Source organism: Triplophysa dalaica, chromosome 2 (assembly GCF_015846415.1).
Source record: "Triplophysa dalaica isolate WHDGS20190420 chromosome 2, ASM1584641v1, whole genome shotgun sequence".
NCBI lineage: Eukaryota > Metazoa > Chordata > Actinopteri > Cypriniformes > Nemacheilidae > Triplophysa > Triplophysa dalaica.
Window position 1 is genome coordinate 17,228,631 of NC_079543.1, and position 17,428 is coordinate 17,246,058.

At 36.6% G+C, this 17,428-nt stretch overlaps 1 protein-coding gene across 1 annotated transcript; it reads left to right on the top strand.

The window, feature by feature from the left end:
• On the top strand, window positions 1-17,368 carry pdcd4a (programmed cell death 4a). Its single transcript, XM_056772001.1, has 12 exons — window positions 1-245; window positions 397-475; window positions 6,813-7,109; window positions 7,679-7,776; window positions 8,220-8,333; window positions 8,727-8,948; window positions 9,572-9,669; window positions 10,361-10,475; window positions 11,582-11,689; window positions 14,915-15,025; window positions 15,313-15,452; window positions 16,113-17,368. Exons 2-12 carry the CDS (start codon window positions 430-432, stop codon window positions 16,162-16,164), a joined length of 1,401 nt encoding a protein of 466 aa, XP_056627979.1. The 5' UTR covers window positions 1-245; window positions 397-429; the 3' UTR covers window positions 16,165-17,368.
• Window positions 17,369-17,428: the final 60 nt, after the last annotated feature.

A 17,428-nucleotide genomic window follows, 5' to 3' on the forward strand; every position in this document is an offset into this window, starting at 1 on the left:
CATCACATGTGACGTGAGCTGTCTGAAGTTGAAAACACTGTTCATGTTATTGCTACCACTCTGAAACGTGCGTAGCGTGCTGCTCAGCGAACGCAAAAAACAAACAAACATTTTCTGCACATTTCTTGGCTTTGACTTAAACAAGAGATTTTTTTCGCATATCGTCTTGTTTCCATCGAAGACAGTTTAGCTTACCAGCATCCTTGCCGCTTGATTTTAAGTGACAACACAGCCTTCAATTTAAGGTAAGGCCACGCTCATTTAACACATTTACAACGATTTGGTTAATTAAAATGAGGCAATTCAATTCGTCTGACCAAATACACCGCCATTATGTGCATAATATAAGATAAGTGATTTGCACGTTGATGTACTTCTTGTTTCCGTGATCTGCAGGCTTAGGGGGACGGTAACGTAAACAAGCGAGTAATGGCGACTGAGATTGAAGCATGGACTACTGGCCCACAAAACGAGGGTACGCACATTAAACCTTTAATTCTCCTTAGTGGTTGGACCACTCAGTTATTGTCTTTAGCGTACGTTAATGGATCTTAAAAGTGATCGTTTAAGCTGTCGTTTTTGGAGACGAGGTGAGCTGTAGTTGCTTTCCTACTCCACCATGTGCTCACAAATGTTTGCACATAATGTTTTGTCTGTGGTATACTCACGAAAACGGTGCATGTGAATCTCCTTTCACATAACAATATTTTACTGCACAATATTTTAGCACGTCTGGCTTTGACAACATGACTCCTGTTATAAAACCAATTTAGGGATAAGGTATTTGAATTTTCTGCATATACACACACTAGGAGTTATCTCTGATGTCACGAAAACGGTGCATGTGTATCTCATTTCACCTAACAATATTTCACTGCACAATATTTTAGCACTTCTGGCTTTGACAACATGACTCCTGATTCAAAACCAATTTAGGGATAAGGTATTTGAATTTTTTGCATATACACACACTAGGAGTTATCTCTGATGTCTCACCCTGTGTTTATGTACATTTCAGAATCTGAAAACAATAACTAAAACGATAACGAGGACGTTAAATTGTGTAAGATATCAAAAATCTAGATAAACCGCATCCAGTTACGTAATTGATTACGTTACGATTTTATAGCATTGACATAATATGATATCATGTGTGGATTAATGCCATACGTCTTTGTTAACGTTTTTGTTAGAATTTTAAATACCAAGCCTCCTTGCTGACATTCCCTGATGTTTTTCTTCTTGTCACATGGGTTTGAATATGTTTATAGGAGTATACGTGCAAAATGAGATTCCAGCTGGCTTCTTTACTAGTATTGCTCAATACTGCACAGCAGTATATAACATGTATGTATGTATGTATGTATATATATATATATATATATATATATATATATATATATATATATATATATACACACACAGTATTATACATTTTATCAATATACAGTATCAAACTACTTGAGCAGTAGGTGTAGCATGCTGTTTTTGTGTAATTTAATCGTAGTAGATGTTTGTAAGATGTTTTTATCAACTGATTTAAACATTTGAACAGTTTTTAATGTATAAAATATGAATGTGAAATGGAACATCAGAGAATCATGTATATCCGGAAAATAGAGAATTACAAAGAAATCAATTATTTTAGCATAATGTTCAAAATTTACATCATTTTTATTTCAACTAAGTACCTAAATGAGCCAAAACTGACATATCAGGAAAGACGACTGTATGTAGTTTTTTTTACAGTTAAACTGTTGATTACAGTCACATCCCAGTCTCCCTTTTTGCTACAAGAAATAAGATCCAACATGATGTTTTTGAGTGACTTTTTCAGAACTCTGGAACAGTGATACTGTAGGTGAGCTGTATGATGTTTTCTTACAGAAGGCACTATCATGTTAAAACCTCAACCAAAAGACAAGTATTCATGTAGACCTTTTCTTTGGATGCGTGGGCCGGACCCCCATCTAACTTCCGTTTTTGTGATTGTCTAGAGTCTAATTATAAAAACTATTTATATTTAATTGAATTTGTTAATATTCATTTGTATTATTTTAGTGTATAATAATTATATAAAAAAATGACTTGTCGGTTGTCCACTCGATTTCTTTTGATTGTTATCAGAAATAACCTACAGGCACTCTATTGTTTGTGAATGTGTAGCAGAAGTTAAATTGGGGTTACGAAAGTGCGCATGCGCAGAAATGTTTGTTTATGTTGTTAAGGTGAAACAGTCTATATATTGAGTATAACATGAGAGATCCTGTGCTGATCACTCCCCATCATAATACGACCATGGGTGTGAAAGTAGCTTTCCTTTTTCCTTTAGATTTATTATCAGTCAGGAGACAAAGGCACAAGTAACTCCTTCCTCTCTGACCCCTGTTCTTGACCACATATGCCACGTTTACCTTCAGGCTAATTGGTCCATAGCACTGGACAACATTATGTATGCTGGCGGTCTCCACTCCTTACTCAGCACAAGGGATTATGCTTCTGTAAATTTCACAGATTAACTTCTATTTATGTGAATCTGTTTACTGTTTGGGCCTAATGCATCTACTGTGTATTGCTGCTCTGGATTATTGCCCTAATGCAGACATAGTTTCACCTCTGACTGTAGCTAGTATTTAAGACATAGGGTATTTATGACCACCAGGGCCACTCCTACTACTTCCATGTGAATTTGAACCCTCCACCCCACCCTAGCACGCTGTGCATTGCCATATGTAGGCAGATTTGGCAGAAGCACCAGTGAGGCATCAAAATTAGCAGCGTCAGCTTATCTGGCTCCTTGTGTTGTTCCTGTGTATGTCTTTGCTTTTGTGTAGTGCAGTTAAAGCTTGTGTGTAGGGGTGCTTCATATAAAAATTCTCACCCTAATGATTTTAAACCTTTATGAATTTTATTTTTGTAATCTTAAACCTGACCTTATATTAAAAAAAGATATAATATTTGTTTAGAGCCATAAAATAGGATTTCAATAATTGGAGTTTATGAGTTGTTTCAAGTGCACGTTTAACCATTGTCTCTATCGTGTAAACAACCCCTCAAAGAGTTTTCAACTGAAAACTGAAGCCTCAATCTTTTTTAACAGTTTGAGGGTAGGCTTATAAAATTAATAAATGCCTTAGCTAGACAACATAAATATCTATATTCTTTAAAATATTGTTGTAGTGCACTAGCCACATTTCTCCTATGGGTGCACTTAGTTATAGTTAATGTTAATTAATTAAGATGTTGTGACCATTTTAGAACAAGCTTACATTATATGCTGTGCTTTTTTGGTAGCCTACAAAACAAATGTATTTATGAACTAAACAAAATAAAAACCCAGAAAATGCAAATGAAGCATAATACAGCAATGAGCATACAGAACGTTCTGTAGCGTACTGTCGGTGTATGGTTTTGTTATTACTTCGCTTTCTGTTAACAAAAGTAGCATATCCACAAGCACAAGGTTTGAGTCCTTTCACTAAGGGTACTTCTCTAGCCTAATTATTCAGTCTATTACAAACTAAAGCAAACTAATCAATGCTATACTCTTTTGTTCTGAAATAGAATTAGCAGTAAAATGCGCTTATTTCAGCAGAGATCCATAAAGAGCAGATTAATCAAAACGTTGAATATATTCATAATTGGCCGGAACTCCAGTTATTCCGTTGTAGTTTTAAAATTCTTTAACCGTAACGTAACCTGACATCGTGTCTACACCGGACGCGACCTGCGCGACACGACAAAAGACATCAGAAATGCATTTGAACACATTATAATTTTACATTTTGTCCACACTGGATGTATAAATATATATACTGTTTTACTTGTTTTTGTGGGTCTGTGTAAATGCCGATAGTTTTGATATTGTCATGTGTACACAAAACATTTTAAAAACGCTAACTTTATTACTATTTTGTTGTCATCATGTAAACGGACCTTGATATACTTCACTAGCCAACTTTTTTTACAAACCTCTGAAACAAATCAGGTGAAAATTCTTAATTAAGATGTTTAAATTCTTTAAGTGCTTCGTAAGTGCCATCTGGAAAATGTGGAACTTTTCCCCAAGGTTTATCAATTGTGAATATGAGATCTGACCAGCTGTGGCTGAAAAGGTAAACACTTCGGCTTTGATTCTTGGTTTAAATACTTGGTTACTATAATACTTTACTATGAGCGTAGATACCAGTTAATGACCAGTCCTGTGGACCCACTGCTCTGCACATTTTGTTTATCTCTCTTATCTGACGCTCTGTTCAGTTCAAGGGGATTTCACGTGATGAACTGATGTTTTTTATTAGGTGTGATAAAGAGTAACTATTGCAATGTCAGTAAAATTACATTTCATGCAGTGGGTAATGTTGCTGTGCATGAATGTAAACAATCGGCCAAGTTGCAAGAACGAAAATAAATGAATAAAAAAGTTATTATCTTGGGAAAAAAGGAGTCAACTCTGAATCATGCAAACGAGTCATCTGTCGTTCTAATTTCAGTTTTGCGTCACATGGTGCAATGCCCACCTACTTTCCATTTGCGACACTGAGATGCAGTATGTGGTAGACCAATCACAGCAGACTAAACCATCTGACCGATCAGAGTAGGCTGACAGAAAGAAGGGGATTAGACCGATGAATCTTTGAACAAATTATTTGAGAGTCAGTCAAGAATTAGAAAATTTAAGTGTTTTTACACCTTGTTTGTAAGTAAACCTGTTGTTGGACTCTCCATAAACCGAAGTAAGAACTTAAGTCACAAAACATTTACTCTTTTAAAAAGGGAGATATACAAAATGTGCAGAGCAGTGGATTCCCAGGACTTAAATTAAGAACCATTGCAAAATATCAGGTGTACCCCCTTCTGTTTAGAGTGGAAAACATGGAAAGGCTAAAAAACTTTCCAAAAGACACTTTCCCATTGGCAGGCCACGGCTTTCCTTGGGTCAGGCAGAGCAAAGAGCCTCTGACATGCAACTGCAAGGTCAGTCAAGTCGTGACTCCCTTGTCAGGCCAGTATCGGCAGCACTGCACTAAAAACTCGCCATAAACCCGCCTTTATGCAACAAAGGTCACACAGTCCCACCTACTTATTGCATAATCACAAAACAAACATGATGGAGAAAACTAAGGCTGTTTGTTTGTTTGTATTCTTTAGTGTTTGCATGGTGAAAGATGAAACCATAAAGCTAGTTTGAGATATTTGACGATGTAAAAATTCATACACATAAGACATGTCCTTAAATATGATGTTATTTTCATTTCAGAAGAGTTAAAGAGTTAAATAGATGGATATCAGAAAACAAAAGGTTCCCGTCAGATAACCATTTAAATAATGTGCCTGCCAATATTTATCGATGTCTATACGATTTTTTTATTGAATACACACAATCTTAAAATGTCTAAATGGGCTCATATGACATGCCTTAAATGAATAATATAGTTTATTTTAAATGAAATGCAATGTGTATAAAAAAACGTATTTTTGTATTTTTCACATACCGTGTATGTTTGTATCTCCTCTTTGCCCTGACTCTCTGAAATGCTCAGATTTTTTACAGAGATCATGAAAGCAAGGTGTGCTATGATTGGCCTGTTAACCGGTGCGTAGTGATTGGTCGAATACTGCAAGCGTGTGACGGATATGTAGCGTCTCTTAACATATTTGGAACAACAGGTTCCAAAGCAATCGTACTGAAAGGTACCCCACCTTACTTGCGCATACATTTGGACGGTCTTTGTCAAATCATACCATGAACTGAGGTAGATTTATGGGGGTGTGGTAACACAAGGCTTTCAGGCAGGTCTGGGTGAGCATTTGCTTTCAGATAGAATGCATGTTTTGATCCGACCACTATCATTTATGCAATTATACATAGCTAATACATGCTTGGGCAACTTATGACACACCAAAACACAGAAAAACATGTATTCATGGCATATGACCCCTTTAAGACCTTTCAAAAGTCTCAACGATAATAGCAGAGTTTTCCTTTTTTTTTTACATAAAAACTTTACTACTATGCTGACAATTCTCAATTTTAAGCTTAATCGGCAGTTATTTGCACAGCCTTAAAAAAGCAAATTTGCATCTTGCCACGGATCCAGAAAATATGTGTCTTTGCCCTTAACCACACCTCAAGCCCTTGCTGGCCTGCTTTGGTCCAAGGTATTCGGCGTGCCAAAATAATACTAGCTGTTGGCCCAGAACCCCAGAAGTGACCGTGGACGTTAGGCCTCACAGTCGTAACATGGATAGTGGCGAAGAAACACTTTTTCACCAACCATGGAAAATTCTGTCAAGGTTGCTAAAAGGGTTAAACATTTTTGTGATGAGTTGTTGGAGTGATGAGTGCAAACCAAACACCACCGGCCAACATCATTGTCTAATCTCCTGGTAAATCTGTCTGAATGGGAGTAGATTTTTGCAGCCATGTTCCAACATCTAAGCTTGTGGAAAGCAATATAACAAGAGTGTAGAGGTACAAGTACACTACAAGACTTTTGCTCAGATTTTGCCCAGATTTTCTGTCTGGACTTGATGCAGAAAGTCTGTGGCAGTCTGCAGATTTGATCAGTAAACGTGTTTCTATCTGAAACTTTCAACAATGAGCCATGAGCTGTTATAGCAGCAAAGTAAAAGATAACTCTTTATTAATGCCCAGGGTTTTATTCAAGAAGCACAAGGTTCAACAAAGTTTGGTACTGCTTGTATCTGCATACTTTTGGATGTATACCAATGTAATTGATATCCACACAATTGGTTAATATTTGTCTGTGTGTATGTGTCTTTGTTTGTTTTGTCTTTGGTTGGTACAGGTGTGTTCTCATTGGAGGAAGAACTGAATGAGGATGGGCCCTATGACAGTGAAGATCTCAACGAGTTGGAGGTGAATGGCAACTGGACCCCTCAGGAAAAGGCTTTGCATGAAGCCAGATTGAAAGCTAAGGCTAAGCGCAGGCTGCGTAAATCATCCTCTCGAGACTCCACCAGGGAATCGCTGTCAGAGTCTGTTTCAGGAGAGCTGTCTACCGATCCACACAGCCCCAAGGGCAAAAATGCAGTGAATGACCGAAAGTCACGGACAGGAAAAGGTCGAGGACTACCTAAAAAAGGTAGGGCTGTAAAATGTAGGACTGTCAATTGTAGGGCCCTGTCATTTCTGAGATGTCGAAATAGAATTTGCATAAAAACAGAATTTGTTTGTACTAAATATTTTTGAAAAAAATGAAGTACTTATTTTTTATAAATATTACTTTATTAAACAATAGTACTGAAATTTAAGTAGACACAAAACATAATTAAAAACTAAATGTACAGGTAAGATACTGGTTTATAATGTAAAACTTTTGCAATTAATTGGGCTCTACAATTGATTGTTTTTGCGTATGACTGGAATTCGATGTATGTTATATAAAACAATGAAAATAATATTTTGAGCCATATTCTTTGTTACTTGAAAGAACCTGTTTAAACAAGACTTCAGATAAGCTTTACATGATTAACACTGATATCATGCAGAAGAAGTTTTGTCTATATAAATATAAATCACGTTTTAGATCCTGTTTACACTTGCATTTAATCCTGACCACTTGAAACTAAATCACCCAAAAAAGAATCTGTGTAAACAGAGCCAAAAACCTTTAAAGATAAACGTTTTGTATTTTGATTCCTCCTTGACCAGGTGGAGCCGGAGGTAAAGGTGTGTGGGGGGCAGCAGGTATGGTGTATGAGGTGGAGGAACCCGACCTTAAGGACCCTAATTATGATGAATCTGCACAGGTAAGTACACTTGCGCAAAAATACTATATAATGTTTAGAGTAGGAAATAAAATTTTGTAAATACTCCACTTAAGTGAGAGGCTAGTTATACATCATACATTAAGACATTTTTGAAGAGTGGCCTGACCTTAGTATCTGGATTGTGTTCACCATGCTGTTAGAAATGATTAAGGTTTGGCCAATTGTTAATCAACCCAAGTGCTTATCTTGTTCCACAGGCAGCTCCTTAATATTATGACAGAAAAGTCAGTTGCTTGAAAGTCAGTGATACAAATGTAGCCACAAAACCACCTCGTTGCACAGTCAGAAGTTATTTGGCACTGAATTAAAAAAAGGCACTTTAGTAAATAAAAAAGGGGATTCTTTTTATTAGCTTTAAGTTCTTTGTCTCAAAGTAAACATTAAACGTGTTTTCTAATGCCCATCTTTTGTCTCTTTATCAGGGAGACACTGTTTATGCCACAGTAGTACCAGAGCTGGATGAGAAAGAACTTGAGAAGACCATCAACCCCATTGTGCATGAGTACTTTGAGCATGGAGACACCAAAGAGGTGGAGGTGAGATAAGTTCTGGCATATACCAAATAACCGAAGCTTTGTTTCACACCAGAGAGGAAAATGTTGACTGTGATTTTTCATTCGTTTAATAGATTTACAATAAAGTGCATCACTGTTTGAAATACAAGTGTCTGCTAAACACATAAATCAATTACACAAACTTTGACCCAAAGCAACCTTGAAAAAGACCATTAGGTTGACACTGTTATTACCATGGTTTTGTATTTAAACTACAGGGAATTTGTAATGAATAAATGTTAATGCAAAAAAGTACATTTGCACCACAGCACCTTTTGCTACTATATCATTTTACATGCGTTTTCTGCAGTTCTTTGTGATCTTTGTAATGCTTGTAATCTAAATTTCCATCTGCTTCAATTTTTTACCTGGTAGATGCTGCTGAGAGAGTTGAATCTGGGCCATCACAGATACGAGTTCTCCTCTCTGGCTGTTTCTCTTTCTTTTGAAGGCAAAGCTAGCCATAGGGAGCTCACATCACGACTTCTCTCGGATCTGTCTGTCAACATGCTGTCTGAGGATGACATGAAGCGTGCTTTTGACAAAATACTGAAGGAGCTGCCAGACCTCATATTAGATACACCAGAGGCCTCACAGGTTGAGTAATGAATCAAAACATAAACTTGACTGTAACACAAAGTCTGATGATAAACTTGAATGGGGGAATATAAAAAAAATCTAATTTAGTTTTATCTTGTCATAATTTGTTTAATGTACACTAGTTAATAAGTGTGTTTGTAGTCGTGAGTTAATATATTGCTTCTAAAGTTTGCTATTTACAGCATAGCAAGTCCACAGTCCTATCTACTTGAATGGGGAAAGGCAGCTATTTATAAAATCGCTGGCAAAAATTACAATTAGACAGCATATTTCCGTTTACTTATTAACCATGACATGAACTGTATCATGTATCTTTTGTTTTTTGTAAGCCTAAATTGTGCCTTTTTTGATGTCAGTCTTTATTGATTGATGTTGTCTTGTTTTACTGGAAGGTGGGACTTCCTTCGCTGGCGTGGCCATATTGAGTGTTGCATTAATGTTGTAACAGTAGTGGAGCATCTTGTTAATATTAATATCTTTGTTTATAGTCTCTGCAAAGTAATAAGGATGAAGTAGGATAACTTTTGTTTCTTAGCACCAGAAAAAAAATCTTGTTGTAATCCATTTGTTATCCATGTGAACACATTCCCCAAATAACCTGGTTTGTATATTTACCTCAGATGCTTGGACAATTCATTGCACGAGCCATTGCTGACCATGCCTTACCCATGAATTTCCTCGACTGTTACAAAGGCAAGGTGGACTGTGACCATGCCAGGTGAGCTAGGTTGCTTTTTAAGTTGTATACATATTTTTTACCAGCAATCTTGTGTCCTTATTGTGAAGTATTCAATAACTTGGTAAAGTAACCATTACAGGGTAAAATTTCTAAGCATTTGCACAGCCCTAATGGTTGTCTTTAACCTTGGACAGTTTATTAAATTCCATTACAGTTTTCCAATATAACTAGTTTGGTTGGTCCAAAGTACAGAGGGAACATTTATTCAAACAACTGTTTCTAAAACACAAACATGTGGGATAGGTTTTTGGGGTTGTGGTTGGGAAATTAACATCTGCCAAGTGCCAACTACCGAATGCGTAAATTTGGAGGGTCAGTTTTCCTTATCAGCCCGCACCTGTGATGAAGGACTTGTTTCAGATTAGACATTGAAAAGGAATGCTGTTGGTTTGTGTTGTCACGTTTCTTGTAAAACAGATGGAAGATAAAACTTTAGTGCGTGTTAGCGTTTTTGAATTTAGTTACACTCATTTGTACAGCTCAAGCTTGCATCATAGTGCACTTGTGAGGTGTGTCTCAATACCAGTATTGCTTATTTGGGAATGCTCTAAATGAGCTTAAATATTTTTAAGATTTATTAACCAAAATCTATTATTTTGATGTTTGCGCCATTGCACAAAATTACACTGTATATTTTCTGATGTGTACAACCTTTTTAACCTGGTGTTAGAGCTGCACTGGACAGAGCATCTGTTCTGCTCTCCATGAAGAGTGGAATCATGCGGCTTGATAATGTCTGGGGCGTTGGTGGCGGCCAGAGGCCTGTCAAACATCTCATCAAAGAGGTAAGATGGGGTCAGAATTCCCTGATTTGTCATGGGTCAGTTTCAAATGTTATTGGAAATCAAGTTAGACAAAGGAGCAATCAGTACTGGCATTGGCAATTTGGGTGTCATATATGTATCTTTTTTTTTTTGCTATACTAATCCAAACTAAATATCCTTTACTAAAACCCCCTAATCTGGAAAATGCCCTTTAACATGTTATTATAACCTTAATTTGAGTCACTAGTGTGTGTGCTGAACCACCTTATAATTATACAAATCCCTCCATTCTGATTTTCCTAATCTCATGTTAACCACAATAGCCACACTGAACAGGCTGTCACTCTGTGATGTCCAGCCCATGACCGCTCACAGATTCTGCCTTATGAGCGTAGATTCCACCTCCCGCCAGAGACACGCTGTCTGCCTTTTTCATGTGAGAGCAGTTGTAGCCAGTGACAAGATTGTCTCCGAAAACAATTAAGGTATGCAGTTGTCGGATGTAAAAACGAACATCTAAGCCGCTGAAGACACTGTGGATTAGTTTTATTTCTTAACGAAATGTGCAGAAAACCTCAGGTGAAGTTACTTTACAACGGGATGCTTCACAAGCGAATGTTAGTAAAATGCTGGATTCATAATGGGTCATGTTAGGTTTTTAAGATCTGATTTGTTTTGTCCTGTGCATTGTCACGTATAAAAACGATGTGCATGTTGTAAAGACATGATGCGTTTGTGCTCTAACTCATAGAGAGCATGTATTCGGTTTTCATAGATACGATGTATTTAACTGTCACTTATAAGAGCAATGTGCCAGATTTAAAGACGTAATGCGTTTGTGCATTCACTCAGAAAACAGCGTGCTCAGTTTTTAAACAATTAACGTGTTAAATTCACTTTGATGCACATTAGATCACATATGGTTGATATACTATACTGATATAGACTATAACCATAGTTATTTCATACCATATTGTATTACCATTATTGATCAAAAATGAGAAAACACAAAATTAGAGATACATTTCATTGATTATTTGTCCAAGATGGCAAATGCCATCAAATAGATTTGTCCCTGCTTTTTTTGCCATACATATTTCCCTTAGTGAAGTTTTGTTGTTTTACAGATGAACCTGTTGTTAAAGGAGTACCTGGTGTCAGGTGAGCTCTCTGAGGCTGAACGCTGTCTGCGAGACCTAGAAGTGCCACACTTCCATCATGAACTGGTCTACGAGGTAAGGTGGAACATACAAAAACTATTCAGTGTAGGATATGTCTTGTTTTCATAAAACTCTTGATAGTTGGCTCATTCATTTTATTTATTTATTAATTTGTTAAAAGTATCATCTGAATTAAAAAAAATCATAAATCAACTATTATGAATGCGCCAGTAATTGATCAATATTCACCAACATTTGTCTTAACCTGTATTTGCAGATCAGGCTTTTTAATAGGGCTGAGCGATTTATCGGATTGCAATCGCGATGTTGTAATTTGCTAATTGCAATTTCACATAAAAAAAAAAGAAAAGCAAAAAGAAAAGCGTCTGGTCCAAGCCGGTTTGAGTGGCATTCCTGCTAACCAACTGAATGAGCTCACCTCCGTTATGTCCAATCAGCACTGCCCTGCCAATTGCTTAAACGGCAGTCATAAAAAAAAAACAGAAAGCGGGAGAGAGAGTGGGATTACTTTCGGGTCTCTGCGTTGCGTGTCTCCCACGTCTCGCAGTGGAACAGTTTAAACTTGACGCCCACATACAGCCTGTCATATGGCAATGGCAATGGCATTATATTTATATAGCACTTTTTTCCACAACAAAAGTTGACCAATGTAATTTCCAACAGAGAAACAACAAAAAAAACTGTAGAAAATAAAAATGAATTTATATATAAAAGGCTTTTTCAAAAAGGAAGGTCTTTAAACTTGACAAAAGAAGACACAGATGAGGCCATTTTAACCGTGAAGTTCATTTCAAAGCTTTGGAGCAACAACAGAAAAGGCACGGGAGCCCCTTCGCCTCAGCCTAGACTTTTATGAATGTAGAGATCTAGATGCTTTCTTTTCAATCAGTAGATCAGAGATGTATGAAGGAGGCAAACCATTCAACGATTTGAAAACAAAAAGCCAAATTTTAAAACCTACTCTGTAGCGTACAGGCACCTAGTGTTAGGTACTCAAAACAGGATTAATATGAGTCCGTTTGTGGGCCCCTGTCAAAAGTCTATTTCGGACCAGTTTGACTAATTCTGGCAGAAAGTGAGTTGCAATAATCAAGTCTGGATGTGATAAAAGCATGAATTACTTTCTCAAGATTGTTAAAAGAAAGAAACTGCTTATCCTTAGACAGGAGCCTCAGCTGAAAAAGGACAATTTCACCACAGCATTTATCTGGCTATCAAACTTTAGAAGCTCATCAAAAATCACACCCAGATTCTTTGCCCAGGGCTTAAGGGGTGGACAACCAACCAAGATTTAAATTAGAGACAACCAAAGAGTCTGAGGGACCGAAGACAGTCTTATTTTAATTGAAATTCACGAAGTTTAGCGCTAACCATGCCTTAACATCTGCCAGACAGGCAAGGAGAGCACCCAAACCTTCCGAGTTTCGCTTTATGGGCAGGTAAATTTGTGTATCGTTTGCATAGCAGTAAAAATACAGGCATGTTTTCTAAAAATGGAACCCAATAGGAGCATATATATAGAAAACAAGATGGTGCCAAAATGGATCCTTGGTGAACCCCACACGTTAACACACCATTACTAGAGGTATGCTCAACTATGTTAACTGAAAAGGTTCTATTTGTGAGATAGGATTTCAACCACACCAGAGCACTTACCAGTGACACCAACACACTGTTTGAGCCGGTCAACAAGAATAGTATGATTAACCGTATCAAAAGCGGCAGTGACATCTAACAGCACCAGAACAACATGTTAGTCGCATGTTATAAGAATATCATTTGAAATCTTCAACAAAGCAGTCTCAGTGGAGTAATATTTCCTAATGCCAGACTGAAGATCATATTGTCACCTAAATATGTTTGCAATTGTTCAAGAACAATTTTTTCTAAAAATTTTGGGAGATAAAAATACAAATTTGAGAGTTCTAAAATAGTGGAGTCTAGACCAGGTTTTTTGAGCAAAGGATGAACAAATGCATGTTTTAGCAGGTCCGGCATAATTTCAGTTACAATACTCAAGCGTCTCTGCCCCGTGCCCCGACGTTTAAACTTGACCCACACACACAGCCAGTCATACTCGCACGTCTCTGTCCCATGAGGTGCGTCTCGCGGACGAGCCGTTTAAACTTGACCCGCACACACAGCCTGTCATACTCTCGTGCATCTGCCCTGTGTAGCTCATCTCCTGGACGCATATACTTAAATCCAGCTACACACCCGGGTGTTCGCAAGATTTAATGGTTATAATGGGAGTTTTATTTGTTTTAATGAAAACTATAATAAAGTACACTGGTATTTGGATTCTATTAATGTGGTGTAATCTGGCTGTTGGCAACATACAGAACAACAGTAATTCCTATTCCAATAATATTCTAAACTGCAAAAAAGAATTTTGTAATGTTTCTAATGGGAACTATTAGAATTTCTGTAATTGTTTTGATTGTTTTTTTTCAGCTGGGTAACTATACCCAAACTGTGCGGCACACTATTGACAATATTGAGTTGAAGCTTGATTTAGAAAAACTAAATCGCATATCAAATCAAATCGCGATGTCTGTCAAATAAATCACAATTAGATATTTTCCCTAATTCGAATATGCATACTTTTTAAATATATTTATATTTATTTAAAATGGTTCTCTGGTGCTGGTAGAAAAAAACAAAGTATCACAGTGCCATGGCAACACATTTACAGTGTCTTCATGCTCTAACACCTATCAAATGAATGAAAAGTATTCTTTTTAAGTGATTTGAAAAGACAATGTCAGTGAGTCTGAACAATGTTCAATTCTACAATATGTACTTCTACTTGCCTAGAAGAGTACTGTTTTAAAACATTTAAGGGACTAAATACTTGTAAATCTATTTACTACACCTGCTGCTCAACATAATACAACTTAAAGTGGCATGATCAGTTGCTTTTTTTTTTAATAAATGACTTTTGTTCAAATGCCAAGAATTGTGGAAACAAAGTATAGACTTCAGGTGTCCTATCAAAGGTTGCGTTCAGAGTGTCCGTGATATTTCTTAAATAAGATTTGGAGGAAGGCGCTTTTGAAATAAAACACAGCAGCTCTCTCTGTTTGGCCTCATTTGTAATACAGAATTCTCTAATTTCCAGACTGTTTCCACTGTGGCAAAATAAATTTACTTGTTCGTCATTTTACATCTTGCTCTCGTTTTTGTGTATCTGACAATTGCACAAGGACTTAACTTTTTCCTTATTTCTTTTTTCTTTCCTTTATTACTCTCCTCTTGGTTTAATTTGCTGTTTGATAGGCTGTGATTATGGTGCTGGAGTCTACTGGTAACACAGCATTGCAGATGATGGTCAAACTCCTCAAGGTTTTCTGGCAAACTGGCCTAATTACACTGGACCAAATGAACAGGGTTTGTACTTTTTTTGAAGAAGAAGAAGAATTCTGATGATGTAGTGTGATTCCTTCACTGAAACCAGCAAAGAAAATGTCAAAAAAATTGCAGTATTAGTGAACATGAAATTGAAATTCACACCGTTTACTTGTAACCGTTTTTTACCGTTTTACTGTAAACTTTTCTGTTTTTTGTCATCTAATTATTTTCTAACAACTTGGTTATTCATAACATTCTTAATGAGTATGATAACACTAGCAGGCATTCTATGTACAAATATTAATGTATGAATGTATCAAACACAGGGCTTTCAGCGTGTATATGATGAGCTGCCTGAGATCAGCCTGGATGCACCTCATGCGCACTCCATTATGGAAACCTTTGTAGACCTTTGTTTCCAGGAGTCGGTCATCACTAAACAGCTGAGAGATTCCTGTCCAACCAGGTCAGAGACTGCAACCTGCTAAATGATATGTCTGTAAAATATAGTATCAAATCTAGAAATTAAGACATTTTAACATGTTAACATGTTTAATAGGGTTGTTACGATTCACGATATTGATCTCACTTTTTTTTTTTTGACAAAATAAGTTGAAACATTAGGAATGAACAATTGAACTTTTATTTTTTACCAAATGCATCACATTCATTTGTAAAAAAAAATATCTTATGTCAAATAACAAAACTAAATTGCAAATTTAAAAAAAAATCCAAATCAAGTAAAAATGAATAATACAAAAAACATACTTAAACTTTTAGAAGCTTTTCCTAACTTATTAAAAATAATTATTAGCTTATCCATATTTTCCAAGCTTGCTCTAAACGCAGAGTCCCCTGCTATTCAAAACATGTATCGAGATTAATTTAACATCTCATCCGACTTGAATCATCACATAAATTATTTTCTACCGTCTCAAAGTGAATCTTTACATCCCTAAAGTATAAGATTGTGAGAGTGGGTACACATCAAGTCCCCGGCACCATTTTGTTCTGTTCAGGTCAGAGTTGGCATTGACTTGGTGTGTACCCACCCTTATACAACTGTGTAATGAGTCCGAGTGTGAATGGTAGAATTTACCTGACGGTCTTTTTCTTTGACCAGCAGAGGGCGTAAGCGCTTTGTGAGTGAAGGTGATGGAGGAATCGTGAAAAGCTAGAAGACTTGAAAAAGCTCTGCCAGGCCCCTAATGCCCCGCAGACTGGCATCCCTGCAACTTTCCTGGTTACTGGCTAGTACTTGGAAATATTCAGCCTCAGAAAAGTTATCAACAATTAGAGTGACAGTTGAGAAATGCTGTTCTCTCCTCTATTACGACTTTGCTTCATTTATGTTTTTTCTGTTTGTGCAGCAGAAGTGCTGCAGTAAATGAAAGGAGTGAACAGAATGCAGCATTGGCTTTTGATTGCCATTAAATATAGTTTGGGTCGAGGGATTCATTTTGCTTTGTTTTTTCATCTTAATTGCTATGTTTTTTCTTTAAGTGTTCACTTAAAGAAGGTCTCTCAATTTTTTTTCATGCAGTCTAATGCATAAAATATGAATCACTCAAAAAACGAAAGTATTAAAAGAGTTGTATTATTGAAATGAAGCGCTTAATCATTAATTGTTGGGCCAAAATACATTTGTATGTGATTGGGGTCAATTCTTTTTGTTTTCATTTTATTGCATGCTCAGTGGCAAATTTGTCATTTTTTTCAAATTATTAATACTTGTGTATAAACAGCTCATATCCCTGTTTATAGAGGTCTCAAAGGAACAGTTATTTGGGAGGGTTAACTGTGACCTTTGTCTGGTTATTAATTTGAGATTTTCTCAGTGCTTATTCCTGATTTATCTTAAATGCATGTCAAAATGTTTCTGGATAATTCTGGTTCACACATGTAGAGAACTTTTTGTATGCTTTATCTGCCAAAGAATGGAGGAGAGTGCATCAACCTCAAGCTCAGACTGACACCTGGGGGAATGCTGTCCGAGAATGGTTATTTCCCATTTTCATAGAAGCCATGTTTTGTACCCTCTCTGTTTGTTGGTGCACATCAGAACAATCATTTTATCAAACTTTGTGTTTCAGTTGACAACAAAATCAGTTCCATTGTGTATGTAGCTACAGTTTACAGTACAGCTAACACTGAATTGAAGTGGTAAGCTTAATTTTTGCAAATGCCACTGGTTTAGTAAATACTCCTTGTATCAGCAATGAAAGACAACGTCTATATTCAACCAAAAAAATAATTTTTACATGGGATCTGTTACATCATGGGGACACTTTTTCAAGGATTCTTCCCCAACCGTTTCAGACTCCAGCATTGAAAATACATTTTGACACTAATTATTTCAATAAAATGCAAAATGTTCATGTGCATGGTTCTTTGTGTGCATTTCCATACCTTTTTGTGTAAATATTTCGTATTTAGTTGTCC

What these genes read in the sequence shown, in the direction of transcription:
- pdcd4a (XM_056772001.1), top strand. Translation starts at nt 430, where the DNA reads ATGGCGACTGAGATTGAAGCATGGACTACTGGCCCACAAAACGAGG. An exon ending in TCGAGGACTACCTAAAAAAG is followed by an intron (nt 7,110 to 7,678) that starts GTAGGGCTGTAA and finishes CTCCTTGACCAG; the next exon opens with GTGGAGCCGGAGGTAAAGGT. An exon ending in TCAAACATCTCATCAAAGAG is followed by an intron (nt 10,476 to 11,581) that starts GTAAGATGGGGT and finishes GTTGTTTTACAG; the next exon opens with ATGAACCTGTTGTTAAAGGA.